Consider the following 19,070-nt stretch of genomic DNA (forward strand, 5'->3'; position numbering starts at 1 on the left):
TGCATCCTTGAGAGGGTTGCTCTTTGTGTGACAGGGCAGGGACTTCAACCAGTTTGGTGTGGTTGATGAATGAATGTCTTTGTCAGTCATTATCCTAGTTATTTTTGTCTGTTTCATCATCTTTGTCCTCTGGGTGGAAAAGCCTTTTTCTTTTGTTTTTTCTTTTTCCTCCCTCTCCCTTCCCTGATAATTAGCAGAACAGATTACAACATACTTTGTCGATGCAGTAACGTTCAGAGATGTTCTCTGCTTATTAGCGACTGGCTCCCCCCCACTTTCTACGCTGTGAGTGGCTCCTTCCCAGCTGAGAGTCACCATCTCTTGTTCTTCTCCTTCTCCCTCTCATCCTTCTCTTTTCCCTCTGCAGGCTCCATGCAGGCTATGAACAAAACACGACGTATCATGGAGCAGGGTGGTACCCATTTCTCCAATGCATTTGTGACCACACCTATGTGCTGTCCGTCACGCTCCTCCATGCTGACCGGGAAGTATGTGCACAACCACAACACCTACACCAACAACGAGAACTGCTCATCACCCTCCTGGCAGGCCCAGCATGAGCCCCGCACCTTCAGCGTCTACCTCAATAGCACAGGGTACCGCACAGGTGGGTCTTTGTCTCTCTGACAGACAGACAAACGGACAGACACACACACACAAACACACACAGACACGCACAAACAGATGCTCAGTCCACTCCCAGGGTTACCCAACATTTAAATTGTCTGAAGATTGAGTGTTGCACATGTAAATATTTGTTTACACACAGTGTAATTGTGCTGGCTTCACTTTGACGCTCACATTAATGCAATACGATTCCTTCACACCCACACAAACGAAACCCAAAAATATAAGGAAGCATTGGGTATACGTATTGAAATTTCAAATGTCACATTCTGAAAGGAAGGAAATCTTTTACGGGTTATTGTCCTGAGATATGTATGCACACACGTATATTCTATTACCCAGGCATTTATCATTCAGTTAAGGGGTACAGAAATATGTATATATTACATCCCTTTTCTCGCTGCTTTCCTCATCATTAAGCAGAAAAAAGATCCATTCTTTATACATAATAAGTATTCTCAGACATTTTATAGTGCCTTCTGGGAGTTCTGTGGATGTAATACAGCCCGTAAACGTGAATCTGCCTGTGTGACTCACCTATTTTCCAGAGAGTTGAATCTGGGTAGAACTGGCACACAGGGTTCTGTTGGAATGGAACAGTTCCCCGTTACACCACCACTGCTCTAATTACCATCTCCATCAAGTCTCTCAGCTTCCTGTAAATCAATCCTTCCAACTGGTTTTTGTTTCTGTAGGGAGATCCCACACCTCTGTGTAACTTCAGCAAGGGCTCTTGGTGAACTGTGCCTAATTTTAAAATTCAACAACCACAAATGAATTGCAGATCTTTCAGACACTGATATTTCAATTTTCCAATATTATTTGTTTATCTGTTTACGCTAAATGTCTTTTAACTTGAAACATCATTATTTTATGATTTATGGCTGTTTCACAAGTTCATAATCTGGAATCTGCCCTGAAAGGAGCAGACTGGTTTATGTTTAATGAGTTCAGAAGTCCACACACTGGTAAATATTTTGTTGTTTTGTTTGAACTTTTTACTGCCAACAGAAAAATCATCTTTTTATCAAAACGAAATGCATCATTACTTCTTTTACCGCTGTCTACTGACTCTGTGTATGTGTCTGGGCAGGAAAGCTGAAGAGTAACTTTAGCACAGCTGTCCTTCATTAATCTGAGTGACACAGGCAACCGGTGTTCCAAAAAACCCATCATAAATATTACATTTTTATTTAGATCTTATTCCCTGGTCATATTAAAAAGACTCTAGAGTGTGTTTTGCTGATTTGTTTCATGTGTTCATGTAGACTTTTTATGTGATTGTTCCCTGTTGAGTAATGCAGCATAATTTAGACTGCTCTGATGCAGTTTAAAAGACATGAAACTGTTCAACATCCCCACCCTTTTGCATTTTCCTTCAGCCTTCTTCGGGAAGTACCTGAACGAGTACAATGGCTCATATGTCCCACCAGGGTGGAGGGAATGGGTGGGGCTGGTGAAAAACTCCCGCTTCTACAACTACACCCTGTGCAGGAACGGAGTACGGGAGAAACATGGTTTCGACTACCATAAGGTCCCTGAAAATCTTTTTTTCTGTACAGTATTTTCAGTATTTCTTTGATTTGTTAATGCATAACTTAAAAATTTACCCATATATCGCTGTATATTATACAATTCAGAATAAGTTCTTAAAGCTATAAATGAAGTAATGTGATTCCTGGGATGTGAACTGACAACCGTCTGTTCATAAGGCTTTGTTTGTAATAATCATGCCAGTAGATGCCCTGCTGAATTGTGGACACTCACTTGTGTGCGTTCTTGTATTGTTGACCTGAGTGGTCTGTGGTGACAGCTGCCACTGTCTTTTTCCTGAGGCCATGCAGATTCAGAATTTCTTTTCTTTAGAAAAGGCCTGTGACTGACACCCAGTACATTATACCCTAGTAGATGCCAAAGCCTGAAAGTTCTTCCAAGTCAGAGACAATTCCTCTGCTCAGTGTAATTGAGAGAAGGAAGCTGGGCAGGTGGGCTACAGCGGTTACCTACAAAACACAGAAGCCCATTCCTTTAGTGCAGGAGCATTGATTTGAAAGGATACCCACATCATTGCCATGGAGTGATCTTCTCTCAAGGAGACGCTGATCTCTATCTGACATTGGGTCTGTTTATTTTCAGATGTTTCATAAGGGCAGGTTCAGCTGTCTTAGCTTTGCAGCCTCTGCAGCTAACTGCAGTACAAGGCCCAGTCTTGGGACCTGGAACTACTGGAGTTAATTGAGCTCTTGGAGGTACAGAGAGTTAAAATCAGGCAGATGTTTCATCCACCTAGCTTTGTCTTAACTCTTGCTGCACAGAAGAGATGTATATGTACATAGAGGTCTCATTTAGAAGATTTTGATAGTTTCAATTTCTAGTCCATCCATCGTTGCATTGCTGCTTGTGTCAAAGACCATAGTGGCCCATTCAACACTCTGCTGTGGCCTTGATCTTTAGACCTAATGCCAGGCTGCAAGTCAACAGCTGTCTGCCAGCCTACCAAAATTATAGTTCACAATCTGCAGTCTGCAGTGTTCTTCAGGGCTCACTGCCTGCAGTGTTCTTAGCACAGCTGTATGAGATTCTCCAAGAAGTGATGCCGGTGATCGTTTTTTCTCTAACCATCCGAAAAAGCCAGCAATATCTGGCACCAGTTTGCTCCCTGCGCAGTTTGGTAAGCCATCAGACAACCTGGACAGTGGGAGACATTCCTCACACCCTACAGAGGGTTTCCATAAAGAACACATGCAGCATAGTCATGGAAATACTGATTTCTATCTCTTACTGACAAAGCAAAGTGCAGAGTTGTGTCATTTTTTAAAAATAGTTCACTTTTTCTAGTTACATGCATTTCATTTCTAGATGCCAGTTGTTTCCTGTTATGTTTCCTTGTGTCGTTCTATGTTTCGGTTAGTTTTATCTCTTTCTTTTTCTTAATGCAGGACTACCTTACTGACATCATCACCAACGACAGCATCAACTACTTCCGCATGTCCAAAAAGATGTACCCACATCGACCAGTGATGATGGTGCTAAGCCATGCTGCCCCTCATGGACCAGAGGACTCGGCACCACAATATAGCAATGCCTTTCCCAATGCCTCACAACACATGTGAGTTGTTGCATGCCGATTGTACCCAGAACTTTTAGATCACATGTCAATCAATACCTTCTTTTCAGACTATTTGAAGTATTTCTTAGTGCTATTCTTTCAGTCTAAAATGGCTCAAGACATGCAAGGAAACTAAGAGCAAACTTTCACTCACTCAGTCACTTTCATTGCATTGTCCAACGATGGGTCGTGGAGGTCCAGACCCTGTGCTGGAAACATAGGATGCAAGGCTAGTGTACATTCACACTGACATTTATTAATTTAGCTCATGGGCTCCCCTAACTGATATACACCTGAGAGAAAACAAAAGTGCATTTCACCTATGGACAAAGAGCTATAGATGCCTATAATCTTGAAGTAGTCAGTTTGATGCCACTGTTTAAATCTGCATACATTGCATGGGTAACTGCATATACTTCGGGTGCATCCTGAACAGGATACCAGTCCATCTCAGGGTAGCTACAAACATACATACAATCAGTCATACATGCACACACTATGGGCAGTTAAGATTTCCCAGTTCACCCAGAACACTTAGAGGAAACCCATGCAGACACAGGGAGAACATGCAAACTCTGCAGTCTGAGGCTGATAGGAACCTATGCCCAAACAGCCCAGGCACTGAGAGCCAGCAGCTCTACAGGAAAAAAAAAGCAAATCTCTGTAAATGAGGTGATCTTCAACTGTTAGATGTAAATGTTTGAGGTTTAAGGTTAACTACTATTTCAAAAATCAGAGTTGCAAATATATTTTACAGGACTTTACTTTTTCCTCTTGTTGAAGAGTTCCTCTTGTGCCTTCAGCCTTTGGCACTGTCCTACTCTGGGCATTTCTCCCAGTTGACTTAACTGGACTCTTTACTCTTTCCTTTATTTTTCTTCTCTTTATTTTATGTTTTGTGCGTGTATCTGTCCTAGCTTTAAATCCATCATACCTTGAATTCCTGTAGCAGCAGTAGAGCAGCATTTGCAGCAGGAACATTTCATGTGTTTTTTCTGCTCTCTGCAGTTTGGTTCACTCCTTGCCCCTTAAATACCCCTACCAGTTTTCCCATTACACCAGTGTATCCTCCGTTGCGCTGCAACTTCAACCCTCCTCCCATCTGTACTAATCCTACAAAGGAGATGTTCCTGTAGTCACTCACATACACAGGCCCATGTACAAAAATAAACGTGCACATATGAAGTATTTGTAATACAGCTTAAAAAAGATAAGGCGATTTGAAGTTCATTGAAGAGGCAGACGCTGTATCTGTGTCATTCCGAGATGTGATTGTTGCCTCATGTAGGAATTCAGCTCTTAAAGTGATGGCTTCTTGTCTGTAATCACAGTGATTTAGAAATGCTGGCAGAGGAGATTCACTGCCCAAGGTCTGACTGTTCAAATGATCTCAAGTCATTTTCTGACTCATATAATTGTACCTTATTTACAATCTGATACCTGAGTATTACACTTAAGGAGAGTATTTAGAATGATGTACACATATGTGGCATCTCTCACTTTCTTCCACATTCCAATTTAATTTTTCCTGAAGGATAATTTAAGTGTCCCCAAGAGTGGAAAGTTGTTGCTTATAACACCCATTTAGAAATGGTCAAAAAGAAACTTTAGTGTCTGTGATAGTGTGTGGTTCTGGCGGGAGGTTGTTCACTAAGGCATCCCAGAGAGAGGTCCGGCAATCCCCCGTCCGCCAGTCCTTTGAAAAGCTGCTGATGTTCAAGTCAGATATCAAGCTGGGGTCATGATTTAATGTGAAGTGCTGTCAACATGTGTTTTGGTTAATTAGCTGGCTGTTGTCACTATTCCCATAAACTCTGTGGTCTTCAAGGCTTGTCCTTGATCACAGTCTCCTTTGTCCACCAGCCTCTCAGCTCTGTTCTAACCTGTGCGCCCTTCGTTCCCTCTCAGTCCTCAGGGGTGTGCCATTGGAGATGTACAGCAGACTGAAGCTAGCAGGACATGCAAAAGGCAAAGGACAGGGATGCGAGCATCAGGCAAATTAACCATCCAGTGAATGAGGGTTCTCCTTCCTTCTGTTCAAAAAGCTGAAATGTGTGGTCCTTGCAAGACATGAGGGTGCAAAATAGTGATCCATCCAACACTTGGCCTCTCATGAAAATTTCATCTAGTGTCTTCTAATACTCAAAGATGGGAGGTTCCAAAGGCAAGAGCTCATTGTGGTGTTTGGTAGAGAAAGCATTGTCAATCTGCCGCCTCAAAAAGTAATTTTTTTAAAGGCCAAAAATGAACTCAATAAAACAGTACACCATTGATTTTGAAGAGGGTGTGGGAAATAAGTCCTTAAAATGCTCTGGGCTTTTTTTCATTCCAGTTTCAGCAAAGACTGCACATTTTTATTTTCTCAGTAATGCAGCAGTTCTGATTAATGGAACCTTTCCAACAGGCCACTAGAGCGAGTCTTAAAGACCTGCACTGCCTGACTGCTGTTCTGTGGCCACCCGTCCTATAGTGTAACATCTATTAACATCACAAAGGCTACTGAGACCCTGCTAATGTAATTTCTCTTTTTTGCTGTTTCTTTCTCTGGTTGCATCAGTTCTTTACTCTCTGTCTTTTTCTCTGTTTTAGCTTTGTGTTTTTTTCTTTTCCCCCATCATTGGGTGTATTGGCCTTTGTGTTTGTTATCCCTGTCTTTCTTTGTCATCCCTGGTTTAAAAATGAATAAGATGATGGATATTTTTTGTACTCTAACCCACCTGTCCACCACCTCCTTCAACTCAGACCATGAAAACCCTTTTCTCTCATATATACAGTCCTTGTTTGCACTCTGATTTCCATCCGACTTCCAATTTCTATTTCCTCCTTGCCATCAAAACCATTTTTTACCACCCCAGTGTAATTATTGTCCCACTCTTTTGTCCTCAACATTCAATCTCCGCAAATGGAAAAGAAAAAGATGATTGCTTCTAAGACCCGTTGATTACCCCTGATCCGAACAATCAGATTTTTCCCCTTTTAAGTAAAGATGGCTTACCAGGTCTAGAGCAGCTGGAGTCCTGGGGAAGAACCTGTTTGAATTGAGAGGATTACGCATTGTGCAATGAAGAGGAGGGGGGCAAGAGATTTATCCTGCTGGACTCTTGGATGATGCCAAGAAATCGTTCATAGGGCCTAATGCCTATCAGTAGCAGCACTCAAAGCACTCCAGATCTATGTTTAATAAGTGCAAACTAGAGATAAATAAATTTAACTGATCCCTAATCGTTTGGTGAGATCAATGAAAGCAGCTTAGTGGCGAGAGCCTCTAGTGGTGTCCTTGGGTAGCACTGAAGAGAAGTGATGTCTGGCGCCTGTGTGGACCTGCTTCCACTTCTTTTCAGGCCCCCCTACTGGTCCACATACGGCGCCCTTTAAAAAGGTCCTGCCCCAGTCTCTTTGTTGTAGCTGAATGTTGAGCACAAAAAGGGACCATCCCTCTGCTCTGAATTATCCTAGCCGGCAGATTTTACATCTCCCCAGGACAGAGAGGCGAGGAAAGTGTACCAGAGGAACAGTGTGACAGTATGTGGGCCTATGTCTGTGCACACGTGTGAGGAGGTGCGCCAATCTGTGCACTTGTATAGACCTTAGATGCAGTATATATGCAAGATCTACAGTGGAATTGCCATGAGGTCCTGCATTCCAACTGAATGATTTTTTTTCACTGTGATTGGCAGCACCAGGAAAATGCATACAGTGTTTACATTAATGTATTTATTTCCTGAGCAACCATGCTGCTACAAAGCAGTTTACACATTACACCTACTTTCTTGTCCACAGCAGGATATTTACTGAAGCTGTTCAGTTTAAGTACTGTTCCTCAAATAAAAAACTAATTTTCCCTTTGGGGTAGTGAACCATCTACCTTTTGTTCACAAGCCGAAGTGCTTAATACTGCACTGTCATACAAATTCCTTGCTGGCTTGAGCTTTCATTAAAAATAGTAACAGGGTTAACACTTGGCTTAAAAGTGATCAGTGACATCATTGTGGTTTTCTATGATTCGTGTTTGGTCTCTATATTGTTTTGTTTCCTCCCCTTCTCTTCTAGCACCCCAAGCTACAACTATGCCCCAAACCCAGACAAGCACTGGATCATGCGATACACAGGCCCCATGAAGCCCATCCACATGGAGTTCACCAATATGCTGCAAAGGAAGCGTCTGCAGACATTGCTTTCTGTGGACGACTCTGTGGAGAAGGTGGGTCTGGCCACCCTTCCTGCCCTGTGTCACGCTGCCCCTCTATGAAAACCTAGGAGGCCACTGCATGGTTGTTGCTATGGTGATGCCAGTGATGCAGTGAAGCGTTTACCTCACTCATCCTGATAAACATTGGGCTCTTGATTGGGGAGTGGGCTCAGGGGGAGTGATTGTGATCAGCAGATGCGAGAGGATACATTTCACCTCCCCCAGGGTCATTAAATCAGATGTCCTTGCACCGGCTGCCTGGAAAAGGTGACATTCAACTCCCCCGAGTAGTTTTGCCCATCACTGCCCCTCGGGCTGCTCAACGCACCATGGCCTTTATTGTGTGGGACATGACCCACTGGGGACAGTAAACTGGAATTGGTTAAGCATTAGTAGAGGTAAATGAGCTGCATGGAGATTTAATGTATGCAATGAACATTGAAAGACCACAAAGATTTGTTAGGCCTTCAGCAGTTGGCTGGATTGTTTGAAGCACCAGCAACAATGTACCGTCTCTGTGCTTACTGAGCCAGATGATTCTCTTTTCCTGGAATTGCATACATGGCTCTTCTTTTTTGTCTGCTACATTAATAAAATTATAATAACATCCCGGACTGTTTGGACCCGCCATGTGTTTTATGTTCTGTAGTAACTTCAAATTTCCAGCTGTAAAAATGTATCATCAATAATGGGAATAACAACAGCTGTGTTTGTGGTAACTTAAACTGTGCTTAAAATGAATTCAGAATCTCAGCAGTCCATCTTTATCTTTCACACTGCAAGTGTGTTTACTTGTAAAACCTATTGGAACATCTGGAGGGAACTAAATAATAGTTTTATGTCTTGTGGCCATTCCATTTGTTCAATTATTTGGTGGTACACTGCTACTTTTACCCAATTCATCTTACTGTTTGGCCTGTTTATACAGCTCGGTACTTTACTTGGGCAAATTACACTATCAGATACATTTCAGTAGTACCCTTCTTGGGACTTGAACTAACAACCTAAGCCTATGTGCTTAACAACAGTACAGTCATACCTGAGATGCTGACAGTGGCTTCTGCACAAATGTGCTTTGCTCTGCATGAGCTTCACAGTTTGTGGTGAAAGTTACAGGGCTGCGGTCTAACATCACCAGTTGTTGATATGCAGTTGATGCTCAATGCGATTTTTTGTCGCTCTTCTTGCCATAGGTGTATAACATGCTGCTGGAGACTGGGGAACTAGAGAACACCTACATCATCTATACAGCAGATCATGGATATCACATTGGCCAATTTGGATTGGTTAAGGGCAAGTCCATGCCTTATGAGTTCGACATCCGTGTGCCATTCTACATCCGGGGCCCCAACGTGGAGGCAGGAACCATGTAAGTGTTTTTATAAACTTTTTAAAACTGTACCATTAAGCAATATTGGAACTTGGTGGTTCTGAAAGCTGCTGGGGTCAGGTTCATGCAAGATTCACCTACCTGAGGTGAAAGGAAATTAACAAAAGGAGTGAGGTGGATCAGCTCTGCCAGCTTAAAGTACGTCAGCATGAACTGAACATTTATGACTCTCTAGCACATGCAGTCCAATCTACTACCACACAAAGCACCTAACACTCATTCTACTTTTATGTGAGAAAGCTTAAGTTATATAATCTTTTCTTGCCCCATACGATAGCAGAAATTTTTCCTTGATATTGTTTGCAAGGCAGCCAGTGCTGGTTTGTTTCTCCAATCAAAGTTCACCATTGTTGCTGTCACCCTCTCAATTCTTCTGACCCCATCACCTTACATAACACCTTAATTGACATTTGCTATCTCACTGGGGCTGGGGCTCTGTACGCTTTTGGAACAGCACCTCAAATCCTCGGATCACATTTCAGCTGCCAAACACAAGCCTGTCCCACAGGCCTGCTGGATTACCACAACACAGAGAAAGCATCTCTATTTATAGCTTAAGTAAAGGACGTCCACATCTGTTGTGTTGCTGAGTTAGAGACAAGCTCTTTTTCTCCCCCTGGAATAAATCATAATTCAGCTTTTAATGATTTTTACATTAAATTTAACAACAAAACTGACCACACAAATTCTGATATCCTTCCCCTCCAGGGGATTGGTCATCTAGCCCAATTAATCCAGCTTCTTGACCAAGCTGCCAAGCATGGACCTTAATCAAATTATGACATTCAGGTTTCTTACAAGACGACCTGCAGCAGCACTGGGCAAACCCTACTGCTCACCCTCACCCCTCCCCCGCATCTGGCCTTAAGCGCACAGATCTTTATTTAATAACAGTAACTTTGTTTACTGGGATGTTCCAGCATATTGTGCTCCTGGCAAAGCAGATTAGATGTGTGCCCACAATCAGGTGGCCATCAGGCGACTCTCAGGTCAGTACAGAAAAGTCTCTCTGTATGGGAGGATCTGTGTACATGTGGTATGCAGTTATAAAGACAGGCTCCATCCACTCCATGCCTGCAGCACTCCGCGGTGACAGGTCAGTTAGCAAGTTTTGTGAGTGGAGATCTTGCACCAGCTTTAACAATGGATCTGCATTCTTTTTTTCCGTGCCCACCCTAAGAAGAGCTAAGTAATCTCAGTAAACCTTATAAACCCATGTCTCTGCTTCCCCATCTGATCAGACTCCATGACTGACGTGTGGAAGCATGTCGTGCTGGTTCTGTGGAGACACAGAGGGGGATTTCTGTGGATCAAGCCTCATCGCCTCATCGCTGTTAATCTCCACAGCATCAAACAACACGGCATTAGCAGCCCGTGAGCTGTTTGTTTCCCCAGTGACATTAAAACCTGCCTCAGCACCAGGAGTCCATTAGCATAGAAAAAGATTTAGCAGAATGGTTCCTCTCATCAGCGGTCAGATATATGCATAGGCTGGGCAGTCACATGTAAGAGGATCAGATTAGAATGTTTGCACTATAAGTCTACTGCAGTTCTTATGATTGAAGTCTGTCTCCCCAGTTCCTGCCGCACAGATTTCACAGCGAGAGCCAGGATGTTCTCCTTTGAAAGGCGACCACTGCTCTTTTCTGGCTCTCTCTCTCTATGTATTGGGACTCTTCTCTCTTCTTTACTGCCGATTCCAGACTTCTTTCTCATGGAATAAACTGTCATACATGCCAAGATCACAGAGCCTTCGAGTAGTATTACTTTTTAAACTGCTTTTTTTCTTTTCCTGTGTTCCACAGGAACCCGCACATTGTACTGAATATCGACCTGGCTCCCACCATTCTGGACATTGCAGGCATGGATATCCCCCCTGATATGGATGGAAAGTCTATCCTAAAGCTGCTGGACACAGAAAAGCCAGTCAACAGGTGGGGTGCATCAGATTCCAGTTGCTGGCTGTGTGAGAAGTCCTGTTGATATTTAGAGGGCCCATCCCGATGCCTACACTTGGGATTACAGTGGAAAATGTTTAAATAAACATACTGCTTTCTAAAATATCACTACAGTTACAAACTGGGTAGAAGGAGTGGCAGCTAGTGAAATTCAATGCAGTTTCACCTACCAGTATAACAATTTAATTCTAAAAATTACAAAAATAATGTCCTTCACAGCATTTCATGAATAGTATGTGTCATAATACCTTGAACACAGCTACCAAACAATTCTGAGCCTTAATTGCTGGGCAGGCTGCAAACATGTGAAAGGAAAGAGAGAGGACCTGCAGGGTAGGTTTTGTGAATAAGGTGCAAGGGAGGTTGAGGTGCCAATATCCAGACTCTGCTGCAATCCTCCTGGATGTAATCAGAATGAAATTGTCTTTTCTGCTGTGAAATTGTTTGCCGGGAAGAGTGGGTCGCCGTGGTCCAGGGGGTGGTGGTGGTGGTAGTGGTAGTGTTGCTGCTGGAGTTGGCGGCGGCAGGGGAAGGGGGGCATTCGGTAGTCTGGTTCCTCCACTGGACGGGTGGCATGCTGGCTCCCGGCAGCTTCCGACTGAGATCTGAGACACAGAGCTCCTACTGATCAATAGGTCGTTTCTGTATCCCAGCCAGCAAAAGGTCAGGAGACACAGGGATGCTGCGTAGGTGAGCCGTAAAAGAAAACATCTACTTTCATGTAATCCTCTTCAACCATACTCAATGTGGCACTTAAGTTCCTTTTAAACATTGTATAGATTTCTACTCAGTTTAAATGATTTCTCCTTGGTGAGTCTCTTGAACACAAATTGTACCTTGACTCTCTGTGCCGACAGTGTGTGATGAGCAGTATTGTTACAGATTGCATTTCATTTCAGGTTCCAGTTTAACAAGAAGGGGAAAGTGTGGAGGGACTCCTTCCTAGTGGAGAGAGGGTAAGCTGTTAAAGCAGCCATGTATTTTTAATTACTGTTTACTAGGCTTAACAGAATTGCCCATATTATGAGCTATTAACTGTGCTACACTACTAAGCCTTAAATCTCCCAGGGCTGCAGGGCACTTCTGGTGGCAGCGATTGTCCTCATCGCCGTAGTGAGAGCCAGCACTTGCATCACAGTTCCTATGGTAGACAGGAAAGCCCCTTTTATCAATGATCCAAGGCACAAAGAAATGAACTTGTAGTCAGTACAGAAATTAACATGTTTACGTTGGAAGACTTCTATATATTTGTGTGCACCAGATCTTAAGGAGAGCAACATAGATATTTGTATTTTCAAACAGATTAATGTTTTCCACAGAACTGCCATTTATCTGCCATTTACATTTATAAAGGTTTAAGTGGTTCTCTTCTTACAATCTCAACCTGCACTTGTTTCCAAGTCTTGCTTCCTAAAAGCTACACTACTTGCTGCTTCTGTGTTGTTACATGTGGCATGTGTGGTTCAGGAAGCTGCTGCACAAGCGAGATGATGGGAAAGAAGTTGCCCAGGAGGAGAACTTCTTGCCCAAGTACCAGCGGGTGAAGGACCTGTGTCAGCGCGCAGAGTACCAGACGCCTTGCGAGCAGTTGGGCCAGGTGACACCACTGCATGCATATGGAGGCTCTTGCTAATGCACATACACACTCGCACACACCTTTGCAATTTCGTACAATACACAGATGAATCAGTCCACGCAGGCATAGATGCACAAAACACATGCTCTCTCATGCACCAAAACACATACACACATTCTTGAACCAACATGCACACATCTACTTATGACCAATATTTATGCGCCAGCAACAAACCCACGCACATACGCACCAATACACCCACACCAAGGCACTGAACTCTTCTTCCACACAAATCCATTTGAAATCAGACAAATCCATTGCATACACTCTCACACAGACACCATGCACACACTCACTGTCTCTGATTTTTTGTCATAACTAGTTCTCAGTACACCATGTGCCTCACAAATGGATAGATTTGAAACTTTCGAGTACTAGCAATAGCATGCAGTGAGGAATAAAAAAGAATGAAACAGAAGCTAAAATGTTTTTTAATAGCAGCCTAGTAGCCAGTGTACAGATTATCTGTCAGTCGCTGTACTCTTGGCACCAGGTTTGCGCAGAACCACAGAACTGATGCAAACTGCATGAGCAAAATAATTTATCCATTTGCAAGTTATGGCAGACTATGCAAATCTTCTTGATTTATTCCCATCCCTCAGTTTTTATTTCAAAACATTTGGTGAGCAGTACAATATTTATGCAAATAAGCAGCACACTGAGTGTTTGCTTTTAAGTTTCAGACCAGAAAATGAGGTGCAGAGAGGAAGTGTGTGTCTTTGGCTGCTGATGGTAATGTGAGATTAAGTGTTGAGAGAGTAACTTTGGGGAAAATGAGAGCAAGCCACAGAAGTCTATTTATGTTTTGGCAATGTTTACGAATTTTATTTCCTGCCAGGAAAGCTTTTCTAAATTTGAATTTAATAAAGAATTAGTCTTGCGTTAGCTAAAGATAATTATGACACTGTGGGAGTTTGAGAGAGAGCATGAGAAGGGTGTGAGATGGAGCGAAGGAGGAATTGTTGGCTGAATAGAAAGAAGGTGGAGCTCGTCTTTGGGGTGGGAGGTGCTGAAGTGAGTCTTGTTCGACGAAGTGTGAGTTAGACTATGCTGACACAGGCCTGGATTGGCCCGCAGTCCCTGTAATGAGCAGCCACTGCTCAGCACTCCTCACCCATGGTGTGGTACTGGCTGATTCTGCACACTGTCTCCAGGGTACAGGCATTACCTTTTAAATGAGAGTCTGAATCCACCATTTGTCATGAGAAATGCTTCCGGCACTGATGACAGCAGGTGTAAGAGACATTTCTGCGACCCAGTGAACACATGCTATTAATATTTAAAGCCTTTTACCCACCGTGTATCTGCGATTCCACAAGGGTAGAAAACAAGGATAGAAAACCTTCTTCAGTCTCCGCTCTCTTGCACTCCCAGTTATCCACTTTAAATAATCTTCACATGGGTCTTGTGCATTTGCTACTCTGACTCCTATGTCCCCTTCACTTTGTCAGTGGGGGCCACTGTCAGTCTCTATTGTACTCTGTTAAACACAAAACCAGCTATTTCCCTGTCAATGGAAGAGGCACCAGGCCTCTGCGTGTGTGTGTGTGTGTGTGTGTGTGTGTGTGTGTGTGTGTGTGTGTGTGTGTGTGTGTTTTTGCACAACTCACGTGCGACTCACTGTGCTTGTTGTGCTCCCCCTCAATAGAAGTGGCAGTGTGTGGAAGATGCCAGCGGAAAGTTGCGACTCTACAAATGCAAGGGCATGGCCAGCTTGACATCTGCACGCAAGCAGAGCCTGTCCAGCAGCAAGGCCCATCTTTACGGACGCAAGGCAGACACAGACAGCTGCAAGTGCGACATCCCCAGCTTCCGCCTGAGCCCCTTCAAAAAGAAGAAGCTGCTAACACACAAGAGTGAGTGCAGTGTGGAGGGGCACAAGTTGCCAGTAGCAGTGACCTGGCCTCACCATTTTCTTTGTAGTGTCATCTCAAATTGAAACGGTCTTCTCATTAACTGTGTTATGGGAGTCTTCACACTCCTTCGTATCACTGAGCTCAGCCTCTGGGCCTCGCAGACATCAAAGGACGAGGCTCTCCATGAGAGCCACCTTTTTTCAGTCTGAATGTGATATTTGGTCAGGAAGGCAAGAAGCCAAACAAGACCAAAGGATTGTCTTCTTTTTCAGTTTTGCTAATAATGTCATTGAAGAAAGAAAACAAAACCTCAAATTTCTTCCTCACCTTGACAAGGAGAACGTGAAATATTATTACCGGAAACGTTTCTTTGTCTTCCTAGCTAACAGAGGCCTAAGTACAAGCATGGGTCTATTGCCATCTTGTGGTTTCTATGGAAATGATCAGAAAATATTGGAGCTGTGTGCAGTGCTTCTAGCTGATATGTTTAGATCTGTGTTTAATTTAATGGTAAACAGCGAGAGAAGTGTCAGTAACATGTTTTCAACACCTTTGTTTTTTGCCCTGATGCCAATAGAGCTGAAGGCCAGTAAGAACTACTCCAGGAACAGGTTGAGTCGCTCGGTGTCCTTCGAGCTGGGTGGGGACCTATACGCCCAGCAGCTGGAGGACGGATTCCAGCCTGTGGCGTCCAGGAACACCAGTGCAGGCAGGCAAAGGGTGACAGTGTCCAGTCGCGAGGAGGACGATGATTTCAGTGGCATGGGTGTCACAGTGGCCCCCAAAAGTAGCAACAGCCTTGTAGTGCCCTCCTCCATCAAGGTCACACACAGGTGAGGGCAGTTTTTGTATGTTTCTGTGGCAGTAGGAGAGAGGGTATATGTGCACAGAGCTCTGAGTTGAAATGTTTGGATATGAGTGTGTGGTGTACATGTCTGAATGTGTGTGTGAGAGACAGGGCAAGTGAGAACGAAAGAAAGAGAAGGAGAGAGAATGAGTTTGTACAGTATGTTAAAAATGGAGAACGTAAGTTAAGTAACGCTTGAGTGGTGGCGCTGTGTGTTTATAATCGAGGTGAGTGAGCTCTGCCAGCTTTAGAAGAAGAATTAGTCCAGGAAGTTATTAAATATATTTTGAGCAAAGGCCAGCTAGTGTAGCCTTCAACTGTCAGTTCAGTACAGAATATTTTTGAGACTGTATCCAGAGATGCACTGAAAGATGTTATTGTGTTGTATTCCACAGGTGCTCCATTCTGGCAAACGACACAGTCAGATGCGACGTAGGACTGTACAAGTCACTGCAGGCCTGGAAGGATCACAAACTTCATATCGATCATGAAGTATGCACCCTGCTCTACTGCTGTCAGTGGTCTTTTTCTAAGGCAAAATCTTAAGTGGGGAAAAACTAATAGTCTTGGCTGTGGAGCAGTCCAAAGGGAGTTTTCAGATGTACTTCAGATTTATAAAAGCCTTGTAGAACTCTTAATGTGGTTCATTAACATGTACTTAAATTAAAAATAGCTTGCCCCTTTTAGCATATGTAGGTCCTTATCTGTATTTTCAGTGTAGAATCAGTATGCCTGTGTTATTTAGATCGAAACCCTGCAGACAAAGATAAAGAACCTGCGAGAGGTCAGAGGTCACCTAAAGAGGGCCCGGCCTGAAGAGTGTGACTGCAACCAATACATGTGAGTTCATCGCGGGCCTGGCGCCAGTCGCAGAACATCAGTCCACAGGGCAACTCACAGGGATGCCAAGCCCCTTTACCCCTCCCTGTCATCTGCGTCATTGCAGTCGACATTCCTCCCTAACATGGACGCTCCCCCTGATCCTCGTGCAACCTATCAGTGAACATGTGCTCTTATGTTTCAGTTACCAATCCAAGCTGAAGGGGAAACTCAGGCACAAGGGAGGCAGCATCCACCCATTTAGGTAACGAGAGCTCAGTTTTGAGCCATACATTCAGTGGTGGAAAGCAGCATCCAGAAAGGCAGAAGTGCACATGTCCATGTTTCTGCAGGAAGATTCAGGACAAGGACAAGAAGCAATGGCTGCTAAAGGAGCAGAAGCGAAGGAGGAAACTGCGCAAGCTGCTGAAAAGGCTGCGTAACAATGACACCTGCAGCATGCCTGGACTCACCTGCTTCACACATGACAACCAGCATTGGCAGACCGCCCCCTTTTGGACAAGTATGGCTCTGCTGCTACCGCACACCACTGCACAGTATGCCTTGATTCATTTAAGAGATGTTGATGAATCACAAAGGTCGTTTTATTTGCCAGTGGGCCCCTTCTGTGCCTGTACAAGTGCCAACAACAATACCTACTGGTGCTTGAGGACCATCAACGAGACTCACAACTTCCTGTTCTGTGAATTCGCCACCGGGTTCTTGGAGTACTTTGACCTCAACACAGACCCCTACCAGGTACACACAACTTCATTTCATGAGGCTGATTTGATCTTCAGCATGAATACATGTTCTTGAAAAAAAATTGTACCTCTTCCTACAAGAACATCGGTCGTTGAGAGGACAGCCCCATACAGTGAACAGAAGAGTATTGCAGGCAAAACAGTATAGCTTAAAAAGGCAGACTTGTAATCAAAAGGTTGTCTGTTCATGTTTCAGTAGGTCCCTCTTGTGTTACCTTTCCACAAGGTGCTTAACTTTAATTGCACCAGTAAAATAATGACATGTATGAATACTTCCAGTGGGGGGCACGGTGGTGCTGCGGGTTTGGCCGGGTCCCACTCTCTGGTGGGTCTGGGGTTCGACTCCTACTTGGGGTGCCTTGCGACGGACTGGTGTCCCGTTCTGGGTGTGTCCCCTCCCCCTCCAGCCTTGCGCCCTGTGTTGCCAAGTTAGGCTCCGGTTCGCCAGGACAAGCAGTTTCAGACAGTGTGTGTGTGCGAATATTTCCAGCTTTGAAGATCTGGTTAACAGCACTGGCTCAGCAATTTAACCATAAACTAGTTCTTTCTGCAGCATCTACCATTTTTTCACAGGAGATGAAGTACTCATGAGTGTGCCTCCTCTCTTTGTGCATAGCTAATGAACGCCGTCAACACGCTGGACCGCCACATTCTCAACCAGCTCCACGTTCAACTGATGGAGCTGCGCAGCTGCAAGGGTCACAAGCAGTGCAACCCACGCACTCGCAATTTGGAGATTGGTAAGTGGTGCACATGCACACATACACACACATTGCTGCCTGTGCAACGGGGATGCCGGTAAGTAGGTACGCAGGCAAATACACCATGTCTGACTGCAAGCCCCCTGCCGTGACAGAGCAAAGTCTGTTCTGCATCCCATCATCTTCATTGCCACCACACTCAAGCCCTGTCTCGCTTTTTGTTCCTCTTTTATTAAAAACAACAATTCTACTGTTGTCAAATACACAAGCTATTTTGTTAAATTTCCTGACGCATAATTATACAAATAATTAGAGCACCTGTTTCTCTTTCATTTAAGCATTCCTTAGTTTACAATAATAAGATGTGAATTAATAAGATTCTGTTGAACTTTAAGATATAATAATTCAATACACAGATAAAATTCCTCTAGTTTATCATACTTATGTCAGTCAGTTATTATAATTTTGATGTTATTAACATCAATAAATTAAACTTTCTTTAACATTAATTACATTGGAATTATGGAATTACTCAATCTGTAAAGAATATTACTGAGCTTCGTTTAATAAATGATTTTTTAGGATATCACTGGAAGGTCCTTAAAGTTAAATATGCAAATGTGCCTTAACAGTATATTTTGTGTTTCTATTTTCTAACCAATAATATTGTCTCTTCTTCAGGAGGTAAAGAGCGAAGCAGCTTTGATGAATACAGGTATATTTGCTCATTAAATTAAACACCTCTCCATCAGTCTAATCAATCTAATAACACTAAACGGGATCAAATATAAACTGGTTTGCTTAATCATACACCTACACAGTGCTTTAAAAAACCCTCCTTCTGCACAGTACTGTGAGTCCAAGGGGGCGCTGTTTACTTCTCTTGAGGCAGTGGGTTTGCTTTCTCTCTGCATCTTGCATGCCTGCTCGCTGTTGAAAACACTTCTAACCAGGGGTTACTCTACACTTGAGACACAGGTGCTCCTCGTGCTTAAGGGGGTCAGCGTAACAGTGTGTCTTATTGTTGCTTGTGCATCAGGCAGTTTCAACGTCGAAAGTGGCCAAAAGTGAAGAAGCCCAGCTCCAAATCGCTGTGAGTTCGGATGCCATGCAGTCCTCACGACGCCACCAGCCCCGTCCACTGCTTTAACGTGCTTTTCTTCTCCGTTGGTTG

The 19,070-nt window shown here is 43.7% G+C and overlaps 1 protein-coding gene across 5 annotated transcripts in view; it reads left to right on the forward strand.

Annotated features, from left to right (window-relative positions):
- Window positions 1-19,070, forward strand: part of sulf2b (sulfatase 2b) — a 105,491-nt gene that overhangs the window by 85,898 nt on the left and 523 nt on the right. For 4 of the 5 annotated variants that reach the window (XM_018756734.2, XM_018756735.2, XM_018756736.2 and 1 more), the window contains 18 exons: window positions 368-607; window positions 2,010-2,161; window positions 3,567-3,736; window positions 7,787-7,937; window positions 9,119-9,294; window positions 11,121-11,249; window positions 12,173-12,229; window positions 12,741-12,870; window positions 14,558-14,765; window positions 15,343-15,598; window positions 16,008-16,104; window positions 16,358-16,452; window positions 16,637-16,696; window positions 16,785-16,954; window positions 17,048-17,190; window positions 17,812-17,935; window positions 18,578-18,611; window positions 18,936-18,989. In XM_018756734.2, the coding sequence (XP_018612250.1) occupies window positions 368-607; window positions 2,010-2,161; window positions 3,567-3,736; window positions 7,787-7,937; window positions 9,119-9,294; window positions 11,121-11,249; window positions 12,173-12,229; window positions 12,741-12,870; window positions 14,558-14,765; window positions 15,343-15,598; window positions 16,008-16,104; window positions 16,358-16,452; window positions 16,637-16,696; window positions 16,785-16,954; window positions 17,048-17,190; window positions 17,812-17,935; window positions 18,578-18,611; window positions 18,936-18,989 (2,446 nt within the window). The remainder of the gene's footprint in view (window positions 1-367; window positions 608-2,009; window positions 2,162-3,566; window positions 3,737-7,786; window positions 7,938-9,118; window positions 9,295-11,120; window positions 11,250-12,172; window positions 12,230-12,740; window positions 12,871-14,557; window positions 14,766-15,342; window positions 15,599-16,007; window positions 16,105-16,357; window positions 16,453-16,636; window positions 16,697-16,784; window positions 16,955-17,047; window positions 17,191-17,811; window positions 17,936-18,577; window positions 18,612-18,935; window positions 18,990-19,070) is intronic. The other variant, XM_018756738.2, reaches the window with a different exon arrangement.

The sequence above is a fragment of the Scleropages formosus genome, chromosome 2 (assembly GCF_900964775.1).
Source record: "Scleropages formosus chromosome 2, fSclFor1.1, whole genome shotgun sequence".
Lineage (NCBI taxonomy): Eukaryota > Metazoa > Chordata > Actinopteri > Osteoglossiformes > Osteoglossidae > Scleropages > Scleropages formosus.